Here is a 24,143-nt window from a genome sequence, read left to right as displayed (position 1 = left end):
TTGTAATGTAATCAGCGATAAAAGGAGCTTTATTGGTGTCTTTTTATGCTAGACAAAAAAAAGAACAACAACAACAGGAAGAACTTTTATGTTTGAAAAATTCAGTCTCTCTCCAGTCCTTTCCTCAGGGTTGAATGCCTTTGTCTGAAACTTCCTCCCATTTTGCTTCACTCTTACAAAAGATGAAAAAGTTTAGAAGGCTAAATCCCATACAAAAATATCCATCATAATCACATAATCTAAATTACAAAATAAGTGTTGCATGTCACAGATCAGTCAGCATTTTAAAAAACAAAAAAGAGCAGGCATATTTAAAATGCTGCCTTTGTGGGCAGATGTTGGACATGAATGTGTAAATATGTATTTTGTCATTAAAAACTTATGTTCAAATGCTGTTGAAGGAGATCGTGTTTCAATACCGCAAAAAGAAAACAAAAATTTCCTTAAATAAGATAAAAATATAAAATTTAGTAGATTATTAACGAAAAGAGAAATAATCTTTTCCTGGGTCCACTACATTTCCACAGGGGGACTTACTTTTAAGAGGAAAAACATGTTATTTCATCTCCAATTGTATTCTGAATCTACACTCCCAAGAAAATGTTTGTAAGCTTTTAGCTGGTTTATCTAGCTTTTTATTTGCATTTAATATAGGTAGCCCTCAATTTATGACTACGATTATGCCCAAAATTTCTGTTACTAACCGAGACAGTTGTTAAGTGATTTTTGCTCCATTTTATGACCTTTCTTGCCACAGTTGTTAAGTGAATTACCACAGTTGTTAAGTTAAAGGTAAAGGTTCCCCTCGCACATATGTGCTAGTCGTTCCCGACCCTAGGGGGCGGTGCTCATCTCCGTTTCAAAGCTGAAGAGCCAGCACTGTCCGAAGACATTTCCGTGGTCATGTGGCCGGCATGACTCAACGCCAAAGGCACACTGAGCGCTGTTACCTTCCCACCAAAAGTGGTTCCTATTTTTCTACTTGCATTTTTTTACCTGCTTTCGAACTGCTAGGTTGGCAGAAGCTGGGACAAGTAACGGGAGCTCACTCCATTACACGGCAGCACTAGGGGTTCGAACCACTGAACTCCCAACCTTTTGATCAACAAGCTCAGCCCCTGAGCCACCACGTCCCTTATTGTTAAGTTACAAACACCATTGTTAAGTAAATCTGGCTTCCCCCATTGATTTTGTTCATCAGAAGGCCACACAAAGTGATCACATGACCCAGGGACGCTGCAAACATCATAAATAGGAATCAGTTGCACAGCATCTGAATTTTGATCATGTGACCATGGGCATGCTGCAAGGGTCATAAATGTGAAAAAATGGTCATAAGTCACTTTTTTACAGGGCTGTTGTAACTTTGGACGATCACTAAATGAACTGCTTGTATTGAGCTGGCTATCTTTCGGAAGACTATCTGGGATCATTGGCATTTAGTCATCATAGAAAATTTGGGCTTGTCACTGTCTTGCTTACTTCCCCCACCCCACTCCCAGACCTAAACATTAGCAGAACTGAGAAGTTGTTGTGGTCCGCCAGCAGCCTGCGGAGCTGGCGATGGAGTTGGACAGCGATGAGGCTGAGGAAGAGCATGGGCCAGTCCTGCAGGCTGGGGAAGGCCCGGATGAGGGCTCTGCGTCAGAGGCTGAGGTGGGGCCAGGGCCATCGGGGAGTGAGGTGTGGACTCCGGAGCCTCCAGAGGCTGACAGTAGTGAGGCAGAGGAACAGGAGGAGCCTGTTCCTAATGCATGCATGAGAAGAGCTGCCAGAAGGCAAGAGCAGCTGAAGCAAAGAGGACGAGTCAGGAGTAGGGCCAAGAGATGATTGGCCCTCCCATAAGGCTTAAAAGACCAGCAACAGCGTTTGGGCTCTTTGCCAGAAAACAACGTTGATAGCTTCGTCTTGTTGCATTTATTTTGTATCGGTATCTTCTGAACTTTTGCCAAGAAAGGCCTTTGGCAGTTTGTCTAATTGGACCAAGGTTGGTGATAGGATTTGTGTTGGGAGGAATTTGCTTTAATTTAGTTGAACTATGCTGAGAATGAAGTAATTCTCAGCTGTTCTAATAAAGTTTGTTTTTACACTGACTGAATTTCCTACTACCTACTTGGGCCTGGGTCACAACAGAAGTCTATCATGAGTTTGAGGGGCTACCACAGAGCAACTCAAGAAACAATTGTTAGTGCAAACTTCCCAGCTTCGTAATGAGATGTTGGTTTTATAACTCCTTGAATACCAAGCCAACATACTTGAGGAACAAGCTTTGAGGAGTCCATTTGTGATTGCTTGAATAAAACTTCCAGAAAGCTTGGGAGAAGAATGGAAGGCAGAACTGGGAGAAAGAGGATGATTTGGTAGTTTATCCAGGGGTGGAATTCCAGTGGTTCGGACCGGATTGGGCGAACTGGTAGCTCCAATGATCAGCTGGGGAAAAAACGGTTCGCTCCGACAATCAGGTGGGTCCGCCCACCCGCTCCTGCACTTTATTGACCTATATCTTCTCAGTTGATTCGCACAGCAGAGCAAAAAATTGGCAAATGGGCCATTTTCGGCCTCCGGAGGGCCTCCGCGGGGGTGGGGAAGGCCATTTTCACCCTCCCCAGATTCCTAGAGAGGCTCTGGAGCCAGGTGAGAGAGAAAAATGGGCCTACCGGGCCATCACGTGTCAGGAGCAGGAGGAGTGGGGGGGGGTCGCATGCGCAGGGATGGGATGCATAGAATTATGGGCGTGGTCACACATGCTTGCAACCCCACCCACCCCCTGGCATGTGATGGCAAAAATGTTAGCCATCACTGTTCTAGACTATCGAGTGAACCAAATTATAAGGAACTCAGTTGATTATTAAATCATTATTATTATTAATTATTAAATTATTAAATTTATTAAATTTATTAAAATAAAATTTAATAAATAAATAAAATAAAAATGGTAGAACATGTTGTTGAACTCTCTTCCAACATCAACAGCAGGTAGATATACAAGTCCAGCCTGAATAGTTCTGTGATGTAGATAACAAACAGGCCATGAACATATGATCCATGAGAAAGTTATTCTGATACATTATAGCCGTGATGGCGAACCTAAGACATGCGTGCCAGAAGTAGCACGCAGCGCCCTCTCTGATGGCATGCGAGCTGTCGCCCCAGTTCAACTCTGCTGCGCATGCGCACGAGCCTCCCGCCGGCCAGCTGGTCTTCGGGTCCCTGCCTCGCATACGTGGGGGGGCAGGGCATGTGCAGGGAGTGGGACACATGCAGGAGCTGCACATGCATGAACATGCAGGGGGCGTGTATGCACAGGGGCTGCACGCATTGCATTTTGGGGGTTAGGGCACGCATGCGCTTCGGGCACTTGGTCTGGAAAAGGTTAGCCATTACTGCATTATAGGAAGATTTGGTTGTCTGAGGAAACCTTTATGCTGGAAAAGGTGGCAAGGAAGAGAAGAGGACAATCAGTAGCCAGATAGGGTGCCTCAGTATCAGAAGATCTGTCTGAAGGATCAAACTGGGGACAGATCTTTCATGAAGCAAATCGATCTACAATATGGGGTCTCTGAGAGTCAATGCTAACTTGATGGTATATGAGACATTTAAGTATACTGTGATGTCTCTTGATCTCGTTTTCTTTGACAGATGTTTTTTTCCCCAGATTCTCTTGTGTTGAAAAACTCACAAAACCTTCATTCTAGCTGTCATCCAGGGCTTTCTCTTTCATTTTTGCCTACATAGAAGTCAGCTACGCTCTCGATATTTCTTTCATGTCAGTGAACCATCTCACTGACTCACATCAATGATGGCTTCCAGCAGGTTCTGCTGAGTCAGCTAAGGTGACAGCTGGTGACTAATGCAAAATGGGAAGTCATCACTATTTGTGCTACTGCATTTCTCTGTGGTAAAATGTTACTATCTTTTTTTTAAAATAAAAAAAATCACTAGGCACCAGCAATACAAAATTTTGTTTGTTTCAGTCCTGTATTTCCCATTGCACTTTTTCAGTCAAATAGAAACATCTATGCTCAACCCTTTATTTCATGTGTAGATATTCCTCTGGATTTGATCTGAGGTCCTTTGTTGCTTTCTTGTGTACTTCTGTTATTGTTGTTGTTTTAAACATTTACTTCTGTCCGACTCTCGGTGACTTTATAGGCACGTGCTCTCCATGCTACCCTACCAAGCGCAGCTTCTTTCAATTGTTGTATGTTCGACTTTGCATCAGATTTGATGTTATCAAGCCAGTGTGTTCTTTGCTTGCCCCTTCTAGTATCATTTCCTTCTCCAATGAATTTGCACACAGGACATGGCCAAAGGAAATTGAATGTAGTCTTATGACATTAGCTTCTAGTCATCTGTCTGGTTTTATATGATTTAAACCAGGGGTCTCCAACCTTGGCAACTTTAAGACTTGTGGACTTCAACTTCTGAAGCTGAGCTGGCTGAGGAACTCTGGGAGTTGAAGTCCACAAGTCTTAAAGTTGCCAAGGTTGGAGACCCCTGATTTAAAGATCTCTCTGTGATAGTTACTCTGGCTGTTCATGGTATACTCAATAATTTATGCCAGCGCCACAGTTCAAAGGCAACAATTCTTTGATCAGTCATTCTTGGTGTCCAACTCTCACAACCATAGATCATTATGTTGTTGTTGTTAGTTACGAAGTCGTGTCCGACCCATCGCGACCCCATGGACAATGTTCCTCCAGGCCTTCCTACCATCCTCTGGAGTCCATTTAAACTCGTGCCTACTGCTTCAGTGACTCCATCCAGCCACCTCGTTCTCTGCCGTCCCCTTCTTCTTTTGCCCTCCATCGTTCCCAGCATTAGGCTCTTCTCCAGGGAGTCCTTCCTTCTCATTAGGTAGCCAAAGTATTTGAGTTTCCTCTTCAGGATCTGGCCTTCTAAAGAGCGGTCAGGGTTGATCTCTTCTAGGACTGACCGGTTTGATCGCCTTGCAGTCCAAGGGACTCGCAGGAGTCTTCTCCAGCACCAGAGTTCAAAGGCCTCAATTCTTTGGCGCTCAGCCTTTCTTATGGTCCAACCTTCACAGCCATACATTGCAACTGGGAACACCATAGCCTTGGCTATACGTCATTATAAAGATCATTATATATACATCATTATATTACATCATTATAGTATAGTATATCATTATATTATGTATATAATGATGTACAGCATTATAGGAAAGACAGTTGCTCTAACTAGCTTGCTTTTGGCATTTATATCAATATCTTTGCTTTTCCAGATCTAATATACTTCGTTATTGGATCCTTGATTTTTATTTTTCATTTCTGCTTTTCAATTTAATTGTCACATTTTGGATTCAATTGTCGTAAATCGAGAACTATATGTATTGATATTAGTTTATATAGGGTTGAGATTTTTATTGCCTTGCGTGCTCCACTTTTGTATACAATTGCATATCATATGAATGTACCACTAATCAATATTATCACAAGTGCATTAAAACAAGTTACATGCTCTTTTGGAAACATCTAAACATCCAGAAAAATTGCATGACATTTATAAATTCTGATCCTGCCAGTATGGCTTTGAAAATCAAAATGCATAACTATAGATACTTATTCTATGACTTAATTGGTTGTAAAATTAAATCTCCTATAAATTTTAAAACAATTAAAATATAACAGACTGGTTTGTCCATTATAAAGTTCATATATAGCCAGTATTCACATAGTATATCTTTAACTTAAAAAAAAAAGCTTATTCTGTTTTTTTAAAATTCAGATAGCACAATTGAGAAGCAAATAATTCCTTTTAAGTCAGAGTACCATTCTCAGCATTTTAAATTAATCAGAAGTTTAATATAGATTTTGAGCAGAGTTATTAGAATTTTGTATGTTGAACAAGTCTCTGTTTTCAAAGAAAGAGACCATTTCTATTTAAAAGAAGAAAGCCACAAAATTAACAGATACAAGCCATGTTCTAACATTTATTAGGGATTAGGCTCCACTGGAAAAATATGAATAACAGTGCTTATGATTGCATTGCTGGTAAGTGGTTCCTTTTTCTGTTCGAAAGAAGGAAAAAAAAATTCTCACCCAGACAGACACACACAAGAATTGACCTAGACGCTGGTGGATTATAAAGTGGAAAGGTTTGGAAAAAATGAAGCCATTTTCTTCCCACAACTGCATGAGCTAAGCTGAAACCAATTCAACCGCTGGCACAGATAAGTTAAAACTAGTCTTTTGCTGAGCAGACGGACAAAGTCAGAAACCCTGAAAAGTTAGAGTAGAAAGTTAGAAAAGTTAGCACCGTAACTCAGCCAGGCTAGAGCATTTTTGAGGGCCTAGAGGTGGACAATGAATTCCTACTGGTCTCGCTCTTTTATAATTGGGCAAATAGATGTTGTTGATTTTATGTGTGCTTGCTGATATCCAAACTCTGACTGAGATGGCACATGGGCTTGGCCTGATGTTCAGTGAAATCTTTTCACTGTCTCTTCCTAATGATTAATCCCTGACTTTCTGCCAATATTTGGACATTATTCCGCTTTTGCTGGCGTACATCTGGAATTTAGAGCCAAAGGCCATGATATTTTCTCCCCAATTATCATCATCAATCAATCAGAATATAGCTGAACAACTCCAAGGTCCCCTCCAACTCTGTTATTCTGTCATTCAGAAGAAGGCAATGACACGCTCCTTCTATAAAATTCCTTCAAAGTCATCCTCAAATCCCAGTAATTCACAATCGGTGAAATACACAAACTTTTCTTGGCAGCAAAATGAAAGCTGTTTTCCACTGCTTCCTTCTGGGATACTTACTGTATTTTTGACTTCCCAGTCTAGCCCTACTTTAAACTCTTCCAAAATTTCAGTTGGAAGGACTTGCTTTCTCTCCCTCTCTCCCTCCCACCCTCTCTCTCTCTCTCTCTCTCTCTCTCTCTCTCGATGACTTAGGGCTGGAGGCTCTGTCCCGGGTGGCTGAGTGCACGAAACCCCAGATCCAGATTAAACATTACATGCAGAGGATTTACTTTATGATTTAAGCAAAATCCCATCACTGGATTAGCTGATGTCCCTGTATGCAAAGTAGGTCATGTTTCCTTATCACTTTTTTCCACTCCAGGCTCTGCCGAGAAGGTATCCTTGTCACCCGACTGTCTTGGTTTGTGAAAAAAATTTTTTTAATTTGCATTTCTATCCCGCCCTTCTCCGAAGACTCAGGGTGGCTTACACTATGTCAAGCAATAGTCTTCATCCATTTGTATATTATATACAAAGTCAACTTTTTATTGCCCCCAACAATCTGGGTCCTCATTTTACCTACCTTATAAAGGATGGAAGGCTGAGTCAACCTTGGGCCTGGTGGGACTTGAACCTGCAAGCAGCTGCTGTTAATAACAGACTATCTTAGCAGTCTGAGCCACCAGAGACCCAGCTTCGCCTGGAAGAAGCAAGTAATTATTTTGCCACAAGCAGACAATCTCCGTAGCGATTCCTCAGCCTTTGCTGTCACTCCTGGGCAGTGGTGGAATTCTACTAATTTTAACAACTGGTTCTCTGCCCTAATGATTGGTTGGGTGGGTGTGGCCATGGTGGGCATGGCCAGGGGGTGTAACAGGCAGTACTCGGCCTTCTGTACCCCACTGAAAGCAAAAATGGGTCGGGGGGGGTGCCACACACCCCACATCCCGTTTTGGGCCTAATAGGCCTCCCTGCGCTTACCTGGGAGCCAAAACGTGGTGCATGGGGACTCCAGGGAGGGGAGGGGCGGAGCCAGCCACCAATTTAACAACCAGTTCACCCAAACCGGCTGAATCCCACCACTGCTCCTGGGCCTGAGTTTAACATAACATAACATAATAATAGAGTTGGAAGGGACCTTGGAGGTCTTCTAGTCCAACCCCCTGCCGAGGCAGGAAACCCTACACCATTTCAGACAAATGGCTATCCAACATTTTCTTAAATTTTTCCAGTGTTGGAGCATTCACAACTTCTGGAGGCAAGTCATTCCACTGATTAATTGTTCTAACTGTCAGGAAATTTCTCCTTAGTTCTAAGTTGCTTCTCTCCTTGATTAGTTTCCACCCATTGCTTCTTGTTCTACCCTCAGGTGCTTTGGAGAATAGTTTGACTCCCTCTTCTTTGTGGCAACCCCTGAGATATTGGAACACTGCTATCATGTCTCCCCTAGTCCTTCTTTTCATTAAACTAGACATACTTTTAGCCTCCACTCCCCTAATCATCTTTGTTGCTCTTCTCTGTACTCTTTCTAGAGTCTCAACATCTTTTTTACATCTTGGCGACCAAAATTGAATGCAATATTCCAAGTGTGGCCTTACCAGGGCATTATAAAGTGGTATTAACACTTCACGTGATCTTGATTCTATCTCTTTATGTTTACCTAGTGGGTGTTTTTACAGATGGCCGTTCTGAATTGCACTTTCCCAGAATAGCCACCTTAATGGGCATAGCTAATCACCAAACATCCATTTGACCTAAAAAAAATAAAATAAGTGATGAGCTTGCTTTCTACTCTTCCTCCTCCAAGCAAGCCCCAGGGTTGCTGACATACAAATTCTCAGTTTCCAAAAAAACACATAAAGCATTTGTAAAAATAGAAACCACTATAGAGGCTCCGCATTTGCTTTCAGCCAGATGGCTTTTCATTTAAATGTATTTTTCCCCCTACTGGACGAAAATAAAATTAAGTCGAACTAAAGTAGCAGAAGGAGTGTAGCAAGCCAGAGACTGGCTATTTCATAGATTTCATACATGTGTGCTGTGTGTATGTAAAAAAATGAATAAAATAAAGCTGAAGGTCACGCTGCGTGATTGAAACCCCACTTCTGTTTTACACTGTGTAATGTATAATGTATTTTGACTTTTTGATCCATCCTGCTCGTTTCCCAAAACCAAAGGAACCTACGGCATGCTATAAATTACTGTATTCACTCCATTGGCTGGAGTTGGGAACAACTAGCACATATGTGCAAGGGGAACCTTTACCTTTACCTTTAAAGAACAGAATATCTATGCAGCTGTGACAACAGCTGTCAAAAGACCAGAGTCATTAAATGATTTAGATGCAGAAGACCAAATCAGGACAGGGAGAAAGCTTGGCAGTTTATGGGCACACTGGATGGATTGAACAGGGGGTTGGACTAGAATAGAATAGAATAGAATAGAATTTTTATTGGCCAAGTGTGATTGGACACACAAGGAATTTGTCTTGGTGCATATGCTCTCAGTGTACATAAAAGAAAAGATACGTTCATCAAGGTACAACATTTACAACACAATTGATGGTCAATATATCAATATAAATCATAAGGATTGCCAGCAACAAGTTATAGTCATACAGTCATAAATGGAAAGAGATTGGTGATGGGAACTATGAAACGATTAATAGTAGTGCAGATTTAATAAATAGTTTGACAGTGTTTATGGAATTATTTGTTTAGCAGAGTGATGGCCTTTGGGAAAAAACTGTTCTTGTGTCTAGTTGTTCTGGTGTGCAGTGCTCTATAGCGTCGTTTTGAGGGTAGGAGTTGAAACAGTTTATGTCCAGGATGTGAGGGATCTGTAAATATTTTCACGGCCCTCTTCTTGATTCGTGCAGTATACAGGTCCTCAATGGAAGGCAGGATGGTAGCAATTATTTTTTCTGCAGTTCTAATTATCCTCTGAAGTCTGTGTTTTTCTTGTTGGGTTGCAGAACTGAACCAGACAGTTATAGAGGTGCAAATGACAGACTCAATAATTCCTCTGTAGACCTCCAAGGTCCCTTCCAGCCCTATGATTCTATACAGGTAGCCCTTGACTTGCAACGGTCCATTTAGGGGCCGTTCAAGAGTTACAACTGCACCGAAAAAAGTGACGTAGGACCATTTTTCACACTTACGACCACTGTAGCATCCCTATGGTCACGTGCAGGGGTGATATTCTGCCGGTTCATACCGGTTTGGGCGAACCGGTAACGGAGATTGCAAGTGGACCTGTCCCCCCCTCCTCTACCCGCTATCCTTTTTAGCCACATTTTTGAGGCCGGGCGCATATGCGGAAGCTGCATGCACACGGCGAACCGGTGGTAAAAATATATGAAACCCACCTCTGGTCACGTGACTTACATTCGGATGCGTGACAACTTGTTGCAGTGTCCCGGGGTCATGTGATCCCCATTTGCAACCTTCTGACAAGCAACGTCAACGGGGAAGCCAGATTCACTTAACAAACGTGGCAAGAAAAGTCGTAAAATGGAGCCAAGCTCGCTTAATAAATTTCACACTTAACAACATAAATGTTGGGTTCCGTTGCGGTCGTAAGTCGAGGACTACCTGTATTCTATGATTCAGGCTGCAGGAGCAGCTTCCACAACCAGTAGTCCACATATATGGCAGCTGCAGTTCTTCGGAAGTGCCAGAATTCCTGGATTCAATTTATAACCTAGCTCAGAGAAAGCGATCCGAATTTATGTTTCAGGTCACAGGTTAGGTGCATAAATTCAGCTTGAGTCCATTCAGGATTGATGGGCAGCTTTGGTCAATGGAGGAAAACAAAGGGAGCGATTTAGAGGTCAGGTTATAAACAATTGGCACTTCAGGTTCTCAAGCCGACATTCAAAGCTTCATTCTTATCTGAGAGATTAGGAATTTAAGAGTTGTAAATTCGGGGCAGCTTTGCCACAGCTAAATGAAAAACCAACATTGGCCAGATAACACACAATATAATAAATTGTAAATCTGGATTTACAGAAGACAGTTCCTGTGTTTATACAACACACTTGGCGGGCCAAGGAAATAAATCTTAAAGTGGCTGTTCTCGGTCATAAATAATCCAGGCACATTTTAGCACAATGTTACCTATTGCCTGACTCTGCTCAATATCATCTAAAGCGGTGTTTTGTCAACCTTGTATGCTGGCTGGGGAATTCTGGGAGCTGAAGTCCAGATATCAGTTGCTAAGGTTGAGAAACATTGATCTAAAGCAGGGGTCTCCAACCTTGGCAACTTAAAGCCTGGCGGACTTCAACTCCCAGAATTCCCCAGCCAGCTTGGCTGGCTGGGGAATTCTGGGAGTTGAAGTCCGCCAGGCTTAAAGTTGCCAAGGTTGGAGACCCCTGATCTGAAGAACAGGGCTGTGGGAATTGAATCCAGGCAATGCTCGACTTACAACAGTTCATTTAGTGACCATTCAAAATTACAACAGCGCTGAAAAAAAGTGACCAATGACCATTTTTCACACTTGCGACCATTGTAGCAGCCCCATGATCATGTGACATTTGGAAACTGGTTCATACTTACGACCATTGCTGTGTCCTACGGGCCACAATGAGGTCACTTTTTTTTGCAACCGTTTGTCAAGAAAAGTCAATGGGATAGCCAGATGCACTTAATAACCGTGGTAGTAACTTATCAACTGCAGTGGTTCACTTAACAACTGGGGCGAGGAAGGTCATAAAATGGGGCAAAACTCACTTAAAATGTCTCACTTAACAACGGAAAATTTGGGATCAGTTGCGGTCATAACTCGAGGACTACCTGTATTGTAATGGCAATAGCACTTCGACTTATATACCGCTTCACAGTGCTTTACAGCCCTCTCTAAGTGTGTTGTGTCTGCGCCCCCCCCCTCCCGAGCTGGGCCCCCTGCCAGAAAGTGACTTGGAAAGTGATGGGGAAGGGCCATCAGGACGTACCTCGGGAGCACCGGCTTCCCTGGCTCAGCTCCAGGAGCCAGTGGCAGGCCAGGTGGTAGAGATAACGAGGCCTATGTGCCCTGACTCTTCCCCCCCAAGCCACGCCTCCAGACCCAGCTGATGGCAATCAGGCCTGGCTGGACCCTAGGTTTCGTAGGCAGGAGAGGCAGGAACAATAGAAGCAGGGGTGGGGTAGGCCTAGGAAGTGCTGAGTCATGGAGCCCCACCCCACAGGGTATAAAACCAGCAAGGGCCTCTTCATAGCAGGTATATCAACTGCTTAACTAGAGCTGAAGTACTGTTTGTTCCTGGGTGACTCATCAGCATCAAGGGAGATAACAGAGTTACTTGGCAGATGCTCGCTAGTTTGCTGCCAGAGCTGATAGTGCCCTCTAATTAAGCCATCGGTTGGACAGAGGCGAGGGGGGACAGAACAAAATGGTTTACAGAGTCAGCGTATTTGCCCCCAACAATCTGAGCCCTCATTTTACTGACCTCAGAAGGATAGGAGACTGAGTCAACCTTGAGCCGGTCAGGATCGAACTGCCGGCAGTGGGCAGAGTTAGCCTGCAATACTACATTCTAACCACTGTGCCACCATGGCACCTTATAATAGGCACCTTATAATAAGATAAATCAATTTCAGTTGTAGGATAGGTGCCGAGTTCATGTAAAAACTAAAATACAAATTCAAATCAGTTTTTCTAAACCTGAAGGTGGACGTCCTCCCAGAAATTGCCATCCAGCATGTTAGCTTGAGAATCCTGGGAGTTGAAGTCCACGCGTCTTATAGTTGCTGAGATTGAGAAAACTGATTTAAAATGGAAATTGCTTTGGTTTTTACTGAGAAAATCCATTGGAGGTTCGTACCAGTTCAGACGAACCGGTAGCAGAGATCGTGGGTGGGCCTGCCCACCCGCCTCAGCTTTATGATGCCCTATTTAGGGACGTTTTTGAGGTGCGTGAGTGAGCAAAGTGTGTTGTGCCTCGGCCGTCCCCCCTCTCCGCAGCCGGGCCCCTCTCATCTGTTATCTCAGCCAGAGACGGATAATGAAGACGAATGCCTGGCATGCCTCCAGCCCCCAGTCCTGGCACCATGCTCGGACAGACCGAGCAGGATGAATGGCCTGGCATGCCTTCAGCCCCCAGTCCTGGCACCATGCCCGGACAAACTGAGCAAATAAACCCCTCCCCCACAGCATGTGAACATGAGGAGTATGAAGCCAGTCACGAGCTAGAATTGCTGGCAGCTGGAGAGTGGACGGATCCACGCTTCCGGAGAATGGAGAGGCGATGTCAGCAAAAGGAAGGAGGGGCAGGCCTGGATAAGTGCTGAGTCATGGAGCCACACCCCATGGCCTATATAAAGGATCTGCTTTCTGGCATTCTTTGAGTCAGGCAAAGTCTAATTTGGATTGCTGAAGTCACACCTTGGATTCCTGCCTGCCCTGAGAACTCTGACAGAACTTTGGCAAAGCTGCAGAGGCTTCGTGGCCACGCTTGATACAGACTTCCCCGACCCGGCCGTCAGAGGAGGAGTGGGACACGACAAAGTGCATGCGCAGAAGCCCAGGCGCATGTGTGGAAGGCACACGCATGTGGGAAATGAGCGTGCATGCGCGGGGCGAACCGGTGGTAATATTGAAAACCCACCGCTGCTCTGGACTTTGCTCTCTTTCTGCCTAACTATTTACCTTTCTCTATGCTTAAGCATTTATCATCATGCAAGGCTTTTCCTAATCCTGAGCTTTTTTTTTTTTTTTGCTGATAGTGCTGATTATTTATTGCGGCGTTTTATTATTATTTTTAAAGATGTTTCTTTGTATAAATTCTTTGAGCGGACACGGTTGCATCATCGGGGCAGAAAGCTGTGAGCCTGATTTACAGCTCTGTCTGATTTTATTGCAGATTTAGGGAGTTTTTCTGCATCCCAGGGATAAGGAAATGACTTCCTTGCTAATGAAAGACGGTATTAGAAATGCAGGCGTGAATATGCTATTTTTAAAGGAATGCACTGAAGCGTAAAAATTGGGCCATCTTCCACAGTTCTTCTCTCTAGCTTCCTGGAGGTTTCCATTAATTTCTGAATATATTATGATAAACCCAGCTGGTGGAAGACAGCAACCATGTTAAATGACCCAGATTTATTTTTTATTTTTTTGCGGGAGTCATAGGGTGAGTGGGCTAGTAGGACAGTTCAGAGAAGAAGTGTAAAATTATTTTTTACACATGGGAAAGGGCTTTAAATAGGCAATGAAGCTTACAAATATCTCATTTAACTATCATTACACGATGAGGAAGTGAGCATTGCGTCCACAAATCTACATGGCTCGCTCTGAGATTCTTTAAGCAAAGGTGGAAAAAATTAACACAAATTTGAAGGAGCAGCAAAATCTGAACATTTCATTATATTTTTTTTCCTCCTCCTCCTCCTCTGAATTTTGGGGAGAAACAGTGGGTTTTTGTTGCTGTTTTTTTTTAAAAAAAAAGTTTACTGTAATGCTTTCTCCACGGGTGTCAAACTCGCTGCGTCACGTTGCTGTCATGTGACACATAGAATAGAATAGAATAGAATAGAATAGAATAGAATAGAATAGAATAGAATAGAATAGAATAGAATAGAATAGAATTTTTATTGGCCAAGTGTGATTGGACACACAAGGAATTTGTCTTGGTGCATATGCTCTCAGTGTACATAAAAGAAAAGATACGTTCATCAAGGTACAACATTTACAACACAATTGATGGTCAATATATCAATATAAATCATAAGGATTGCCAGCAACAAGTTATAGTCATAGAGTCATAAATGGAAAGAGATTGGTGATGGGAACTATGAGAAGATTAATAGTTAATTAATAATTAATATTGCAACATTTTTTCCCCTTCACGGAGCTGGGGTGGGCGTGGCCTGTGCGTGATGCATCCAGCCTACGGACCGCCAATTTGACACCCCTACTCTAGATAGTTATTCAAGCTTAACAGAATAACAGAACTGGAAAGGATCTTGGAGGTCGTCTAGTCCAGTGGTCGCCAACTGGTGGTCCGTGGATCTCTGGTGGTCCGCGAACAAATGTTGGTGGTCCGCAGAAAAATTATTTGCATTTTTTAGATTGCACTAAATCAGGAGTCTCAAACTACAGCCCCTGGGGTAGATATATGCAATGAACCTTTGTATTGCTGCAGAGAGTCTCCCCCTTCGGGGTCTTTTATGTGTGGGTCGGAGGGGGGCGGAAATTCCAAATTGGGGTTTGTTTTAGCCTCCTGGTGTGGGGCTTTGGGCGAAGGCTGGAGGGAAGTGCTGCTGGTGGCGAAGAGCCGGAGGGTCTTGTTCCAGTGAGATTGGAACTGGCTGACCATGTCAGCCCACGGAGACTCCAGGAGCCGGTACCTGGCCTTGCACTCCTGCAGGTCCTCCCTCTGCTTGGAAAGCCTATGCTCGTAGTCCTCAGTGAGGTGCTTCTGCTGAGCCTCCTTCTCGGCCAGATCCAATGTGAACTGAGCTAGCTGTTTTGTTGATTCTTTCTCGTGGTGGCTGCTTAGCTCCAACAACTGCTTCCTGTTGGGGCCCTAAGAAGCCCGGGCAGGCGAGGAGTGGCTGGGAGGGGAGGGGCGAAGAGAGGAGAGGCTGGCGAGGCATCCCTCACCATGAGTGACATCAAGTTAGACATCGAGTTGGCCACACCCACCCAGCCAGTTATTAGGCAGATCATATTAGTGGTCCGTGGGATTTCAAATTACGAATTTAATGGTCCCTGAGATCTGAAAGGTTGGGGACCCCTGGTCTAGTCCAACTCCTTGCTTAAGCAGGAAACCCTATACCAGGGATGGCTAACCTTTTCCAGACCGAGTGCCCAAAGTGCACATACCCGTGAATATGCACGCGTGTGCCAGAACCCCCCAAAGTGCAATGCACGCCCTGTCCCCGCATGTGCCCTGCCCCCCTTTCGTGCACGGCAGAAACCTAAAGACCAGCTGGCCAGTGGGAGGCATGCACACATGCAGGGTGGAGCTGAACTGGGGCGACAGCTCGTGTGCCTCAGAGAGGGCGCTGCGTGTCACCTCTGGCACGCGTGCCATAGGTTCTCCATCACGGCCCTATACTATTTCAGACAAATGGTAGTGTGTTCTTGAAAACCTCCAATGCTGGAGCACCCATAACTTCTGGAGGCAAGCTGTTCCACTGATTGATTGTTCTAACTGTCAGGAGATTCCTGCTAATTCTTGGTTGCTTCTCTCCCTTGATTAGTTTCATTCCATTGCTTCTTGTCCTGCCTTCAGGTGCTTTGGAGAATAGCTTTACTCCCTCTTCTTTGTGGCAGCCTCTCAAATATTGGAATACTGCTATCATGTCACCCCTGGTCCTTCTTTTCACTAGACTAGACATACTCTATTCCTGCAACTGTTTTTAGCCTCCAGTCCGCTAATCATCTTTGTTGCTCTTCTCTGCACTCTTTCTAGAGCAGTGATGGCGAATCTTTTCGGGACCAAATGCTGATAGTGGAATGCATGCGCTGGAGCACCGGGAACCCGAAGACCAGCTGACCAGTGCCCATGCGTGCTGGCCAGCTGCTCTTCCTGGTCTTTGCACACCGGAGTGCTGAAAACCCGAAGACCAGCTGGCCGCGGCGCATGTGGACGACTAGGTCTTTAGGTTTCCGCACTCTGGCACGCACAAAGACCAGCTGTGCACCAGAAACCGGAAGAGCAGCTGGCGACTGCGCGTGTGCCCACAGAGAAGGCTCTGGTGCCACCTCTGGCCCACCTGCCATAGGCTCGCCATCACGGTTCTTTTTTTATTATTATTATTATTTGCATTTATATCCCGCCCTTCTCCAAAGACTCAGGGCGGCTTACACTATGTTAAGCAATAGTCTTCATCCTATTTGTATATTTATATACAAAGTCAACTTATTGCCCCCAACAATCTGAGTCCTCATTTTACCTACCTTATAAAGGATGGAAGGCTGAGTCAACCTTGGGCCTGGTGGGACTTGAACTTGCAATAATTGCAAGCAGCTGTGTTAATAACAGACTGTCTTAGCAGTCTGAGCCACCAGAGGCCTCAGAGGTTCTAGAGTCTCAACATCTTTTTTACATTGTGGAGATCAAACCTGGATGCGATATTTCAATCATTCCTTTCGGATGACTTGAGCGTTGCTGGAGCAACATGCCCCGCTTTGTGCCTTGTGTGCTTGTGCCTTGTATCCTGACTCGTTCAACCCGTGGATGGCTTTCCTGGATTTTATGTGTGCGTGTTAGACTCGGTTACTCAGTGACTCTTGCTGTACTGAACTCAGAATCCGGACCTGTGCAACAGGGGTGCTTTCTGATGACCCGTCTGGGGGTGGGGGCAGGGGTGGGTTGCTCCCAGTTCGGTTTGGTTCTTGTGAACTGGTAGTAATGGCAGCGGGATGCTCTGCCCATTTGCCCGCACGTCATCACGGATGATCTGGGCATGTGCAGAAGCGCACGCGTGCTCCCGTTGCAAACCGGTAGTAAAAGTAAGTGGAACCCACCCTTGGGCGGGGGGTTGAATAAACACCTGTAGAAGTCTTGCCTTGTGTGTTTGTGTACTATGTGTGTGTGTGTGTGTAGGAAGCGGGCAGCACAGGCTGATGCAACGGTTGTAAGTGTGATGAATGGTCATCAGTCACATTTTTCAGTGTTGTAACTTCAAACTGTAACTGAAGTGAACCGTTATAAGTCAAGGATTACTTGTATCCATTTTTTTGCCCTTTTTCATGGCAGAAGCTCTGCGGGTGGAGAGAAAGGAGTTTTATCATGCCCTAAAATCCTACATCCTTTGGAGCAGGCATTGGAGATGAATACATTAGATGCCCAATTGAAACACAATCATAATATTGTCATACATTTCTGGGAAAAAACCCAGCCTGTCTGTCGCCTGGATGAGGTCCAGCAAGCGGTTGCTCAGCACCAGTGGTGAAATGTAAAATTTGTTACTACTGGTTCTGTGTGTGTGGCTTGGTAGGGGGTGTTAATGTGACTGGGTGGGCGTGGTCAATTTTTTTTTTTACTTTTAAAAGCATTTTTTCTACAACTTCTTCCGCCGAAGGGGTTGTAGAAAAAATGCTTTTGAAGGGTTCTGACGATCCCAGCTGAGTTGCCTGATTTTCAGAACCTTTTAAAAGCATTTCTTTTGTAAAAAAATAATGCTTTTAAAGGGTTCTGATGATCCCAGCTGAGTTGTGCGATCATCAGAGGCTTTTCTTTTTACTTTTAAAAGCATTTTTTCAGCCGAAGAAAAAATGCTTTTAAAAATAAATTTAAAAAAACCTCTGAAGATCGCGGGGTTCAGCTAGACATGGGCGGGGGGCGGAGGGCAGGGATTTTTGCTACCAGTTCTCCAAACCACCCGCCGCCATCACTACTGGATCGGATGACCCGGTACGAACCGGGACCATTTTATCCCTGCTTAAGAGAGGCAGGGCTGTTTCACAGAACCGGGATAACCCTTAGAAACATGACCCACAAAAACTGTGTTGTGCTGAAAGGCCACACACCCCTCCCCAGCACTCTGAGGTTTGGTTTATGATTTGTTCTGCAAAGACAACGCAGAGAGAAATTAAAGTAAAGATGCCACTTCTTTGTCAATGAGATTTTGCGTGCCAGTGTCGTGTCCCACTCCTCCGCTGACGACCGGGTCAGGGAAATCCAAATCAGGCGTGCCTCTGCGGCTCTGCCAAAGTCTTAGCAAAGTTCTCAAGGCAGGCAGGAGACCAGAAAGTGACTTCAGCAAGATAAGGTAGACTTTCCCGGACTCAGAGAATGCCAGAAAGCAGATCCTTTATATAGGCCATAGGGTGTGGCTCCATGACTCAGCACTTATCCAGGCCTGCCCCTCCCTTCCTTCTGTTGCCGCCGCCTATCAATTCTCCTGAAGCGAGGGTCACTCCAGTCTGCAGCTGTTGGTAATTGACCTCCCTCAGGCTCACATGCTGTGGGGGAGGGGGAGGGGTCTAGTTGCTCCGTTTGCCTGGGCATGGAGCCAGAGCTGGGGGCTGGAGGCACTTCTTCCTCCTCGGCCTGTCTGGGTATGGAGCCAGGGCTGGGGCCGGGAGGCATGCTAGGACATTCCTCAGCGTTCAGAAGCAGATAAGATGGGCCCGGCTGCAGGGAAAGCGGACGAGGCACAACAGCCAGGGTGGAGCAAGGATGGAGGGGTTGGGAATCATCTGACAAAGCCAGAGGCGAAAAAGACAGCCAAAACTGTCAATAAACTAGGACTTTGCTTCTGAGTATCTGCTTTGTATGGCTGGGTGATGACCTAATTCCACCTCCTCTCTCTCTTCCCTTCCCTTCTTGTACAGATGAAATAATGCAACAGGAGATCAGGCCTGTCACGGCGGTGGAGATCATTGAACAACTACACCGGCAGTTTGCTATTTTGTCAGGTAAGATCTGGGGCTGGCTTCAATGCTCTTCCTATTTCCCATCTTCTTCCTTACAGTGAGAACAATTAACCAGTGGAATGGTTTGCCTTCAGTAATTGTGGTCACTCCATGACTGGAGGGTTTTTTTTTTTTTAAAAAAAAGTTGGACAACCATTTATCCTAGATGGTAAAAAAGACTCCTGCCTTGAGCAGGGGGCTGGAGTAGAAGACCTCCAAGGTCCTTTCCAGACCTATGATTCTAGGCGGGGTTCTAAAGTTTAATCTTTTTAGATTTCAACTTTCTTAAAAGTACAACTGCAGGATTCCCTTTCAGAAAAGCAGCATCGTGTTGTATGCGCTAGATAAATTATTTGCATATGTGTGGGAGTGTATGAGTATATGTATGTATAGCGGATGTCTGTGTATCGGACGTGGTGGCTCAGTGGCTAAGATGCTGAGCTTGTCAATCAGAAGGTCGGCAGCTCAGCGGTTCGAATCCCTAGTGCTGCCGTGTAACGGGGTGAGCTCCCGTTACTTGTCCCAGCTTCTGCCAACCTAGCAGTTTCGAAAGCACGTAAAAAATGCAAGTAGAAAAAATAGGGACCACCTTTGGTGGGAAGGTAACAGCGTTCCGTGCGCCTTTGGCGTTGAGTCATGCCGGCCACGTGGCCACGAAAAACGTCTTCGGACAGCGCTGGCTCTTCGGCTTTGAAACGGAGATGAGCACCGCCCCCTAGAGCTGGAAAACGACTAGCATGCATGCGCGGGGGAACCTTTACTTTTACCTTTTAAGTGTAGGAGGAGTGTCTTTCTATTGCTTTAATAAGAAGGGTGGTTGGGACTTATTTCAGTTAGAAATTCAGTTTGGCCAAACCAGCCGGATCCGCAGGGGAGCAGAATGACAAAAAACAGTATCAAATTGTTATGACGGAAAAAAACCCTTCTTTTTTTGTTACATGCATTGTGATGTCAGACGGAGTTTGCCATTTTAAAATATCTAAGTATTGTAGGCTGAGCAAGCAAAAAATACCAAGACAGAATACAGGCAGATAGTATTTAACCCAAAGCTGCATTTTGGTCTCCAAAACCAACTACATCATTGCAATCTTTTCTTATCAACGCTCAGAAGTCAAGTGCTTTCTCCTTGCTTCCTGGTGCAGATCCAGAAATGCGAAAAATAGTTCCTTTTAGTTCCATCTAAATAGGAAAAGCATTAACACTTCTCCAAAAAGCTGTCACCAGCCCTGTTGTACATACATCATACATACATACCTATTTGATTTTTATACCTATATTACTTCATAAGTAACTCAAGGCCGCAGATATACACACTCCTTCGTCCTCCTATTTTCCCCACAACAATAACCTTTTGAGGTAGGTTGAGCTGAGAGTGAGTGACAGGGCCAAAGTCACCCAGCCATGCTCTCATGCCTAAGGCGGGACTAGAACTCACAGTCTCCTGGTGATTGGCCCATTGTCACCCAGCCAGCTTTCATGCCTAAGGCGGGACTAGAACTCACAGTCTCCTGGTGATTGGCCCAATGTCACCCAGCCAGCTTTCATGTCTAAGGCGGGACTAGAATTCACAGTCTCCTGGTGATTGGCCCAATGTCACCCCGCTGGCTTTCATGTCTAAGGCGGGACTAGAATTCATAGTCTCCTGGTGATTGGCCCATTGTCACCCAGCCACACTTTCATGCCTAAGGCGGGACTAGAACTCAGAGTCTCCTGGTGATTGGCCCAACGTCACCCAGTCACCTTTCATGCCTAAGGTGGAATGGGAATTCACAGAGCCTTGGTTTCTAAGCCAGCAGCTTAACCAATGCAACCAAACTGGCTCTACATAAGCCATTAAATATCACAATAGTGAAAATCTACAAAGTTGTCTCATGTGAGCGTCCATTTCCCTTTGCCAACAAAGATTGTTGCCAGATTTTTTGGGGGGAAGTGAGGAAGATGTTTGGCTTTAATAGCAAACATGTCATGTAAACATTTAGCAGGCATGGCACAGGACCGGGTTACCGCCTACTGCTGCCTATAGCCTCCCATCGACCTGTGCGCTCCCATAGGGAGGGCCTCCTCAGGGTGCCGTCAGTCAAACAATGTCGACTGGCGGCCCCCAGGGGGAGGGCCTTTTCTGTGGGGGCTCCAGCCCTATGGAATGAGTTGCCTCCGGGGCTGCATCAACTCCCCAACCTCCGGTCTTTTAAACGTGAGCTCAAGACTTTTTTATTCCACGGTGCGGGGCTAGCTTGAGGGAATTTTAAGATGGGTTTTAGGACAGTTTATTTTAGTGCTAATTTTAAATTTGGCCTGTTTATAATTAGTTTTTAATATGTTTTAAAGCTTATTTATGTTCTAGTTGTTTTTATTTGGCTGTTCACCGCCCTGAGTCCTTCAGGAGAAGGGCGGTATAAAAATCTAATTAAATAAAAAAAATAAAAATAAACATGAGAGTGAAACTTGGAAGAATCTAAGCTACTGTTGTGGTCCGTCAGAAGCCTACGGTGATGGTGGCGGAATCGGACAGTGATGAGGTGGAGGCGAGGCCAGGGCCATCGAGAAATGGGGTGTGGACTCCAGAGCCTCCAGAGGCCAAGAGTAGCGAGGAGGAGGAGGAAGAACTGGGAGAGCCTGTCCCTAATGCCCGAAAGAAGAGCTGCCAAGAGGCAGGAGCAGCTCAAGCAGAGAGGTCACCTCGGGGGTAGGGCCAAGAGATAATTGGCTCCTCCCAGAAGGTTTAAAAGGAGACCGGCATCGGTGTCTCAGTTTGCTGGAAAAAGCTCGTCCCATTCTCTGCTCTGGATGTTTCTCTGAGAAGACCTTGGCAGCTCTCTCATCTGCAAAGGACTTTGGAAATTAACTAAATTGGACCAGGTTGGAAATAATGACAGACTGTTTTGTGTGAGAAGCCTTTGCTTTCTTTTGAGTTTCACGACGCTGGGAATGGGTCAATTCCCAGCTGTTTGAATAAAGTTTATTTTCATTAAGGACTGCGTTTGTTGCTACCTGCTTGAGTCTGGGTCACAACAGCTACAGGCAGTCCTTGAATTACAACAGTTCCTTTAGTGACCGTTCGGAGTTACAACGGGATTGGAAAAAGTGACTTATGAACATTTTTCACATTTACGACTGTTGCAGCATCCCCATGGTCACGCGATCCAAATTCAGATGCTTGGTGACTGACTCACATTTACGACGGTTCCATTGTCACGTGATCCCCTTCTGGATTCTGGGGAATCCAGATTCACTTAACAACCGTGTGACTTAACAACTTCAGTGCTTTTCTTAACAACTGTGGCAAGAAAAGTTGTAAAATGGGGCAAAACTCACTTAACGTATGTTTCACTTAGCCACCAAAATGTGGTCGCTCAATTGTGGTCATAAATCGAGGACTATCTGTACTTTCTGCAACCAAGATTTGCTTCCTAACTGCACGGAGGGGCTAACAAGAATGGAGAAAAACCTTGGTTATTTTAACACTTATATTTTTTTTCTGCAGAGTAACGAGTCTTACATGCGTTACTCATTTAGAATAGAATAGAATAGAATAGAATTTTTATTGGCCAAGTGTGATTGGACACACAAGGAATTTGTCTTGGTGCATATGCTCTCAGTGTGCATAAAAGAAAAGATACGTTCATCAAGGTACAACATTTACAACACAATTGATGGTCAATATATCAATATAAATCATAAGGATTGCCAGCAACAAGTTACAGTCATACAGTCATAAGTGAAGAGAGATGGGTGATGGGAACGATGAGAAGATTAATAGTAGTGCAGATTCAGTAAATAGTCTGACAGTGTTGAGGGAATTATTTGTTTAGCAGAGTGATGGCCTTCGGGGAAAAACTGTTCTTGTGTCTAGTTGTTCTGGTGTGCAGTGCTCTATAGCGTCGTTTTGAGGGTAGGAGTTGAAACAGTTTATGTCCAGGATGCGAGGGATCTGCAAATATTTTCACGGCCCTCTTCTTGATTCGTGCAGTATACAGGTCCTCAATGGAAGGCAGGTTGGTAGCAATTATTTTTTCTGCAGTTCTAATGATCCTCTGAAGTCTGTGTTTTTCTTGTTGGGTTGCAGAACCGAACCAGACAGTTATAGAGGTGCAAATGACATGATAAATGACATTTATGTTTGATAATCTCTCTTTTTTGGGTGTTTTGCCAATAGAACCACCAATTTAAGGGACAAAATCACTGCTTATAAAAAAGGAAGGGGATTCAAAGATTTTTCTCCCTAAACTCGAGGCTACTTTTCCCCCCAAAAAATAAATAAAAAATGGACCTGCTTTAGCAAATCCACTTTGCAAATAAATCCATGGGAATTAGCACGTCACACAGTCTGCTAACCGTCTTCTGTTAATGGAAAGTGTGTCTGTTTTTTAAAAAAGAAAGTGAAATTGAAGCTTTTTGTGGCATCTGTTAAACAGATGTCCATCGTTACAGTTTTCCAATAATGGATAATGGAGAATTCTGCAGGGGGATTTGCATAAGCCCAGGCCCCGTAAACCCTGTGGCCAGTCTCCTAATATTAATTTTCCTGGAATCATTACGGGTGGTCCTCACTTAATGACCAGTGGATTAGTGACTATTTGAAGTTATGAAGGACCCCACCCGCACCTCCAAAAAATACTTAGGAGCTGTGATGGCTACAATCCCTCCCCCCCTTTTTGGTCACTGTATTTCAGGTGCTTGCTTGGCCTTTATATGTCCGGTTGCGGTATTCATTGGTCACATGACTCTGATTCATGATGATTTTGTAATGGGTTTATTTATTTATTTATTTATTTATTTATTTATTTATTTATTTATTTATTTATTTATTTATTTATTTATATTTATATACCGCCCTATCTCCCTAAGGACTCAGGGCGGTTCACAGGCAGTTAAAACACATATAAATACAGATTAAAAACAACAATTAAAAAACTTATTCTATAGCCTAATTTTTAAAACAATATAAATAATAAAAAACCCTTAAAACCAATTTTTTAAAATCTAATCCAGTCCCGCGCAGATGAATAGGTGTGTCTTAAGCTCGCGACGGAAGGTTCGGAGGTCCGGAAGTTGACGAAGTCC

At 44.4% G+C, this 24,143-nt stretch overlaps 1 protein-coding gene across 1 annotated transcript in view; it reads left to right on the top strand.

The window, feature by feature from the left end:
- Positions 1-24,143, top strand: part of MCF2L2 (MCF.2 cell line derived transforming sequence-like 2) — a 297,446-nt gene that overhangs the window by 56,448 nt on the left and 216,855 nt on the right. The window contains exon 2 of the mRNA XM_058187136.1: positions 18,999-19,082. Coding sequence (XP_058043119.1) covers positions 18,999-19,082 — 84 coding nt within the window. The remainder of the gene's footprint in view (positions 1-18,998; positions 19,083-24,143) is intronic.

Source organism: Ahaetulla prasina, chromosome 6 (genome assembly GCF_028640845.1).
Source record: "Ahaetulla prasina isolate Xishuangbanna chromosome 6, ASM2864084v1, whole genome shotgun sequence".
Lineage (NCBI taxonomy): Eukaryota > Metazoa > Chordata > Lepidosauria > Squamata > Colubridae > Ahaetulla > Ahaetulla prasina.
The sequence above is the reverse complement of the archived record's forward strand: the minus strand, read 5'-3'. Positions and strand labels throughout refer to the sequence as shown.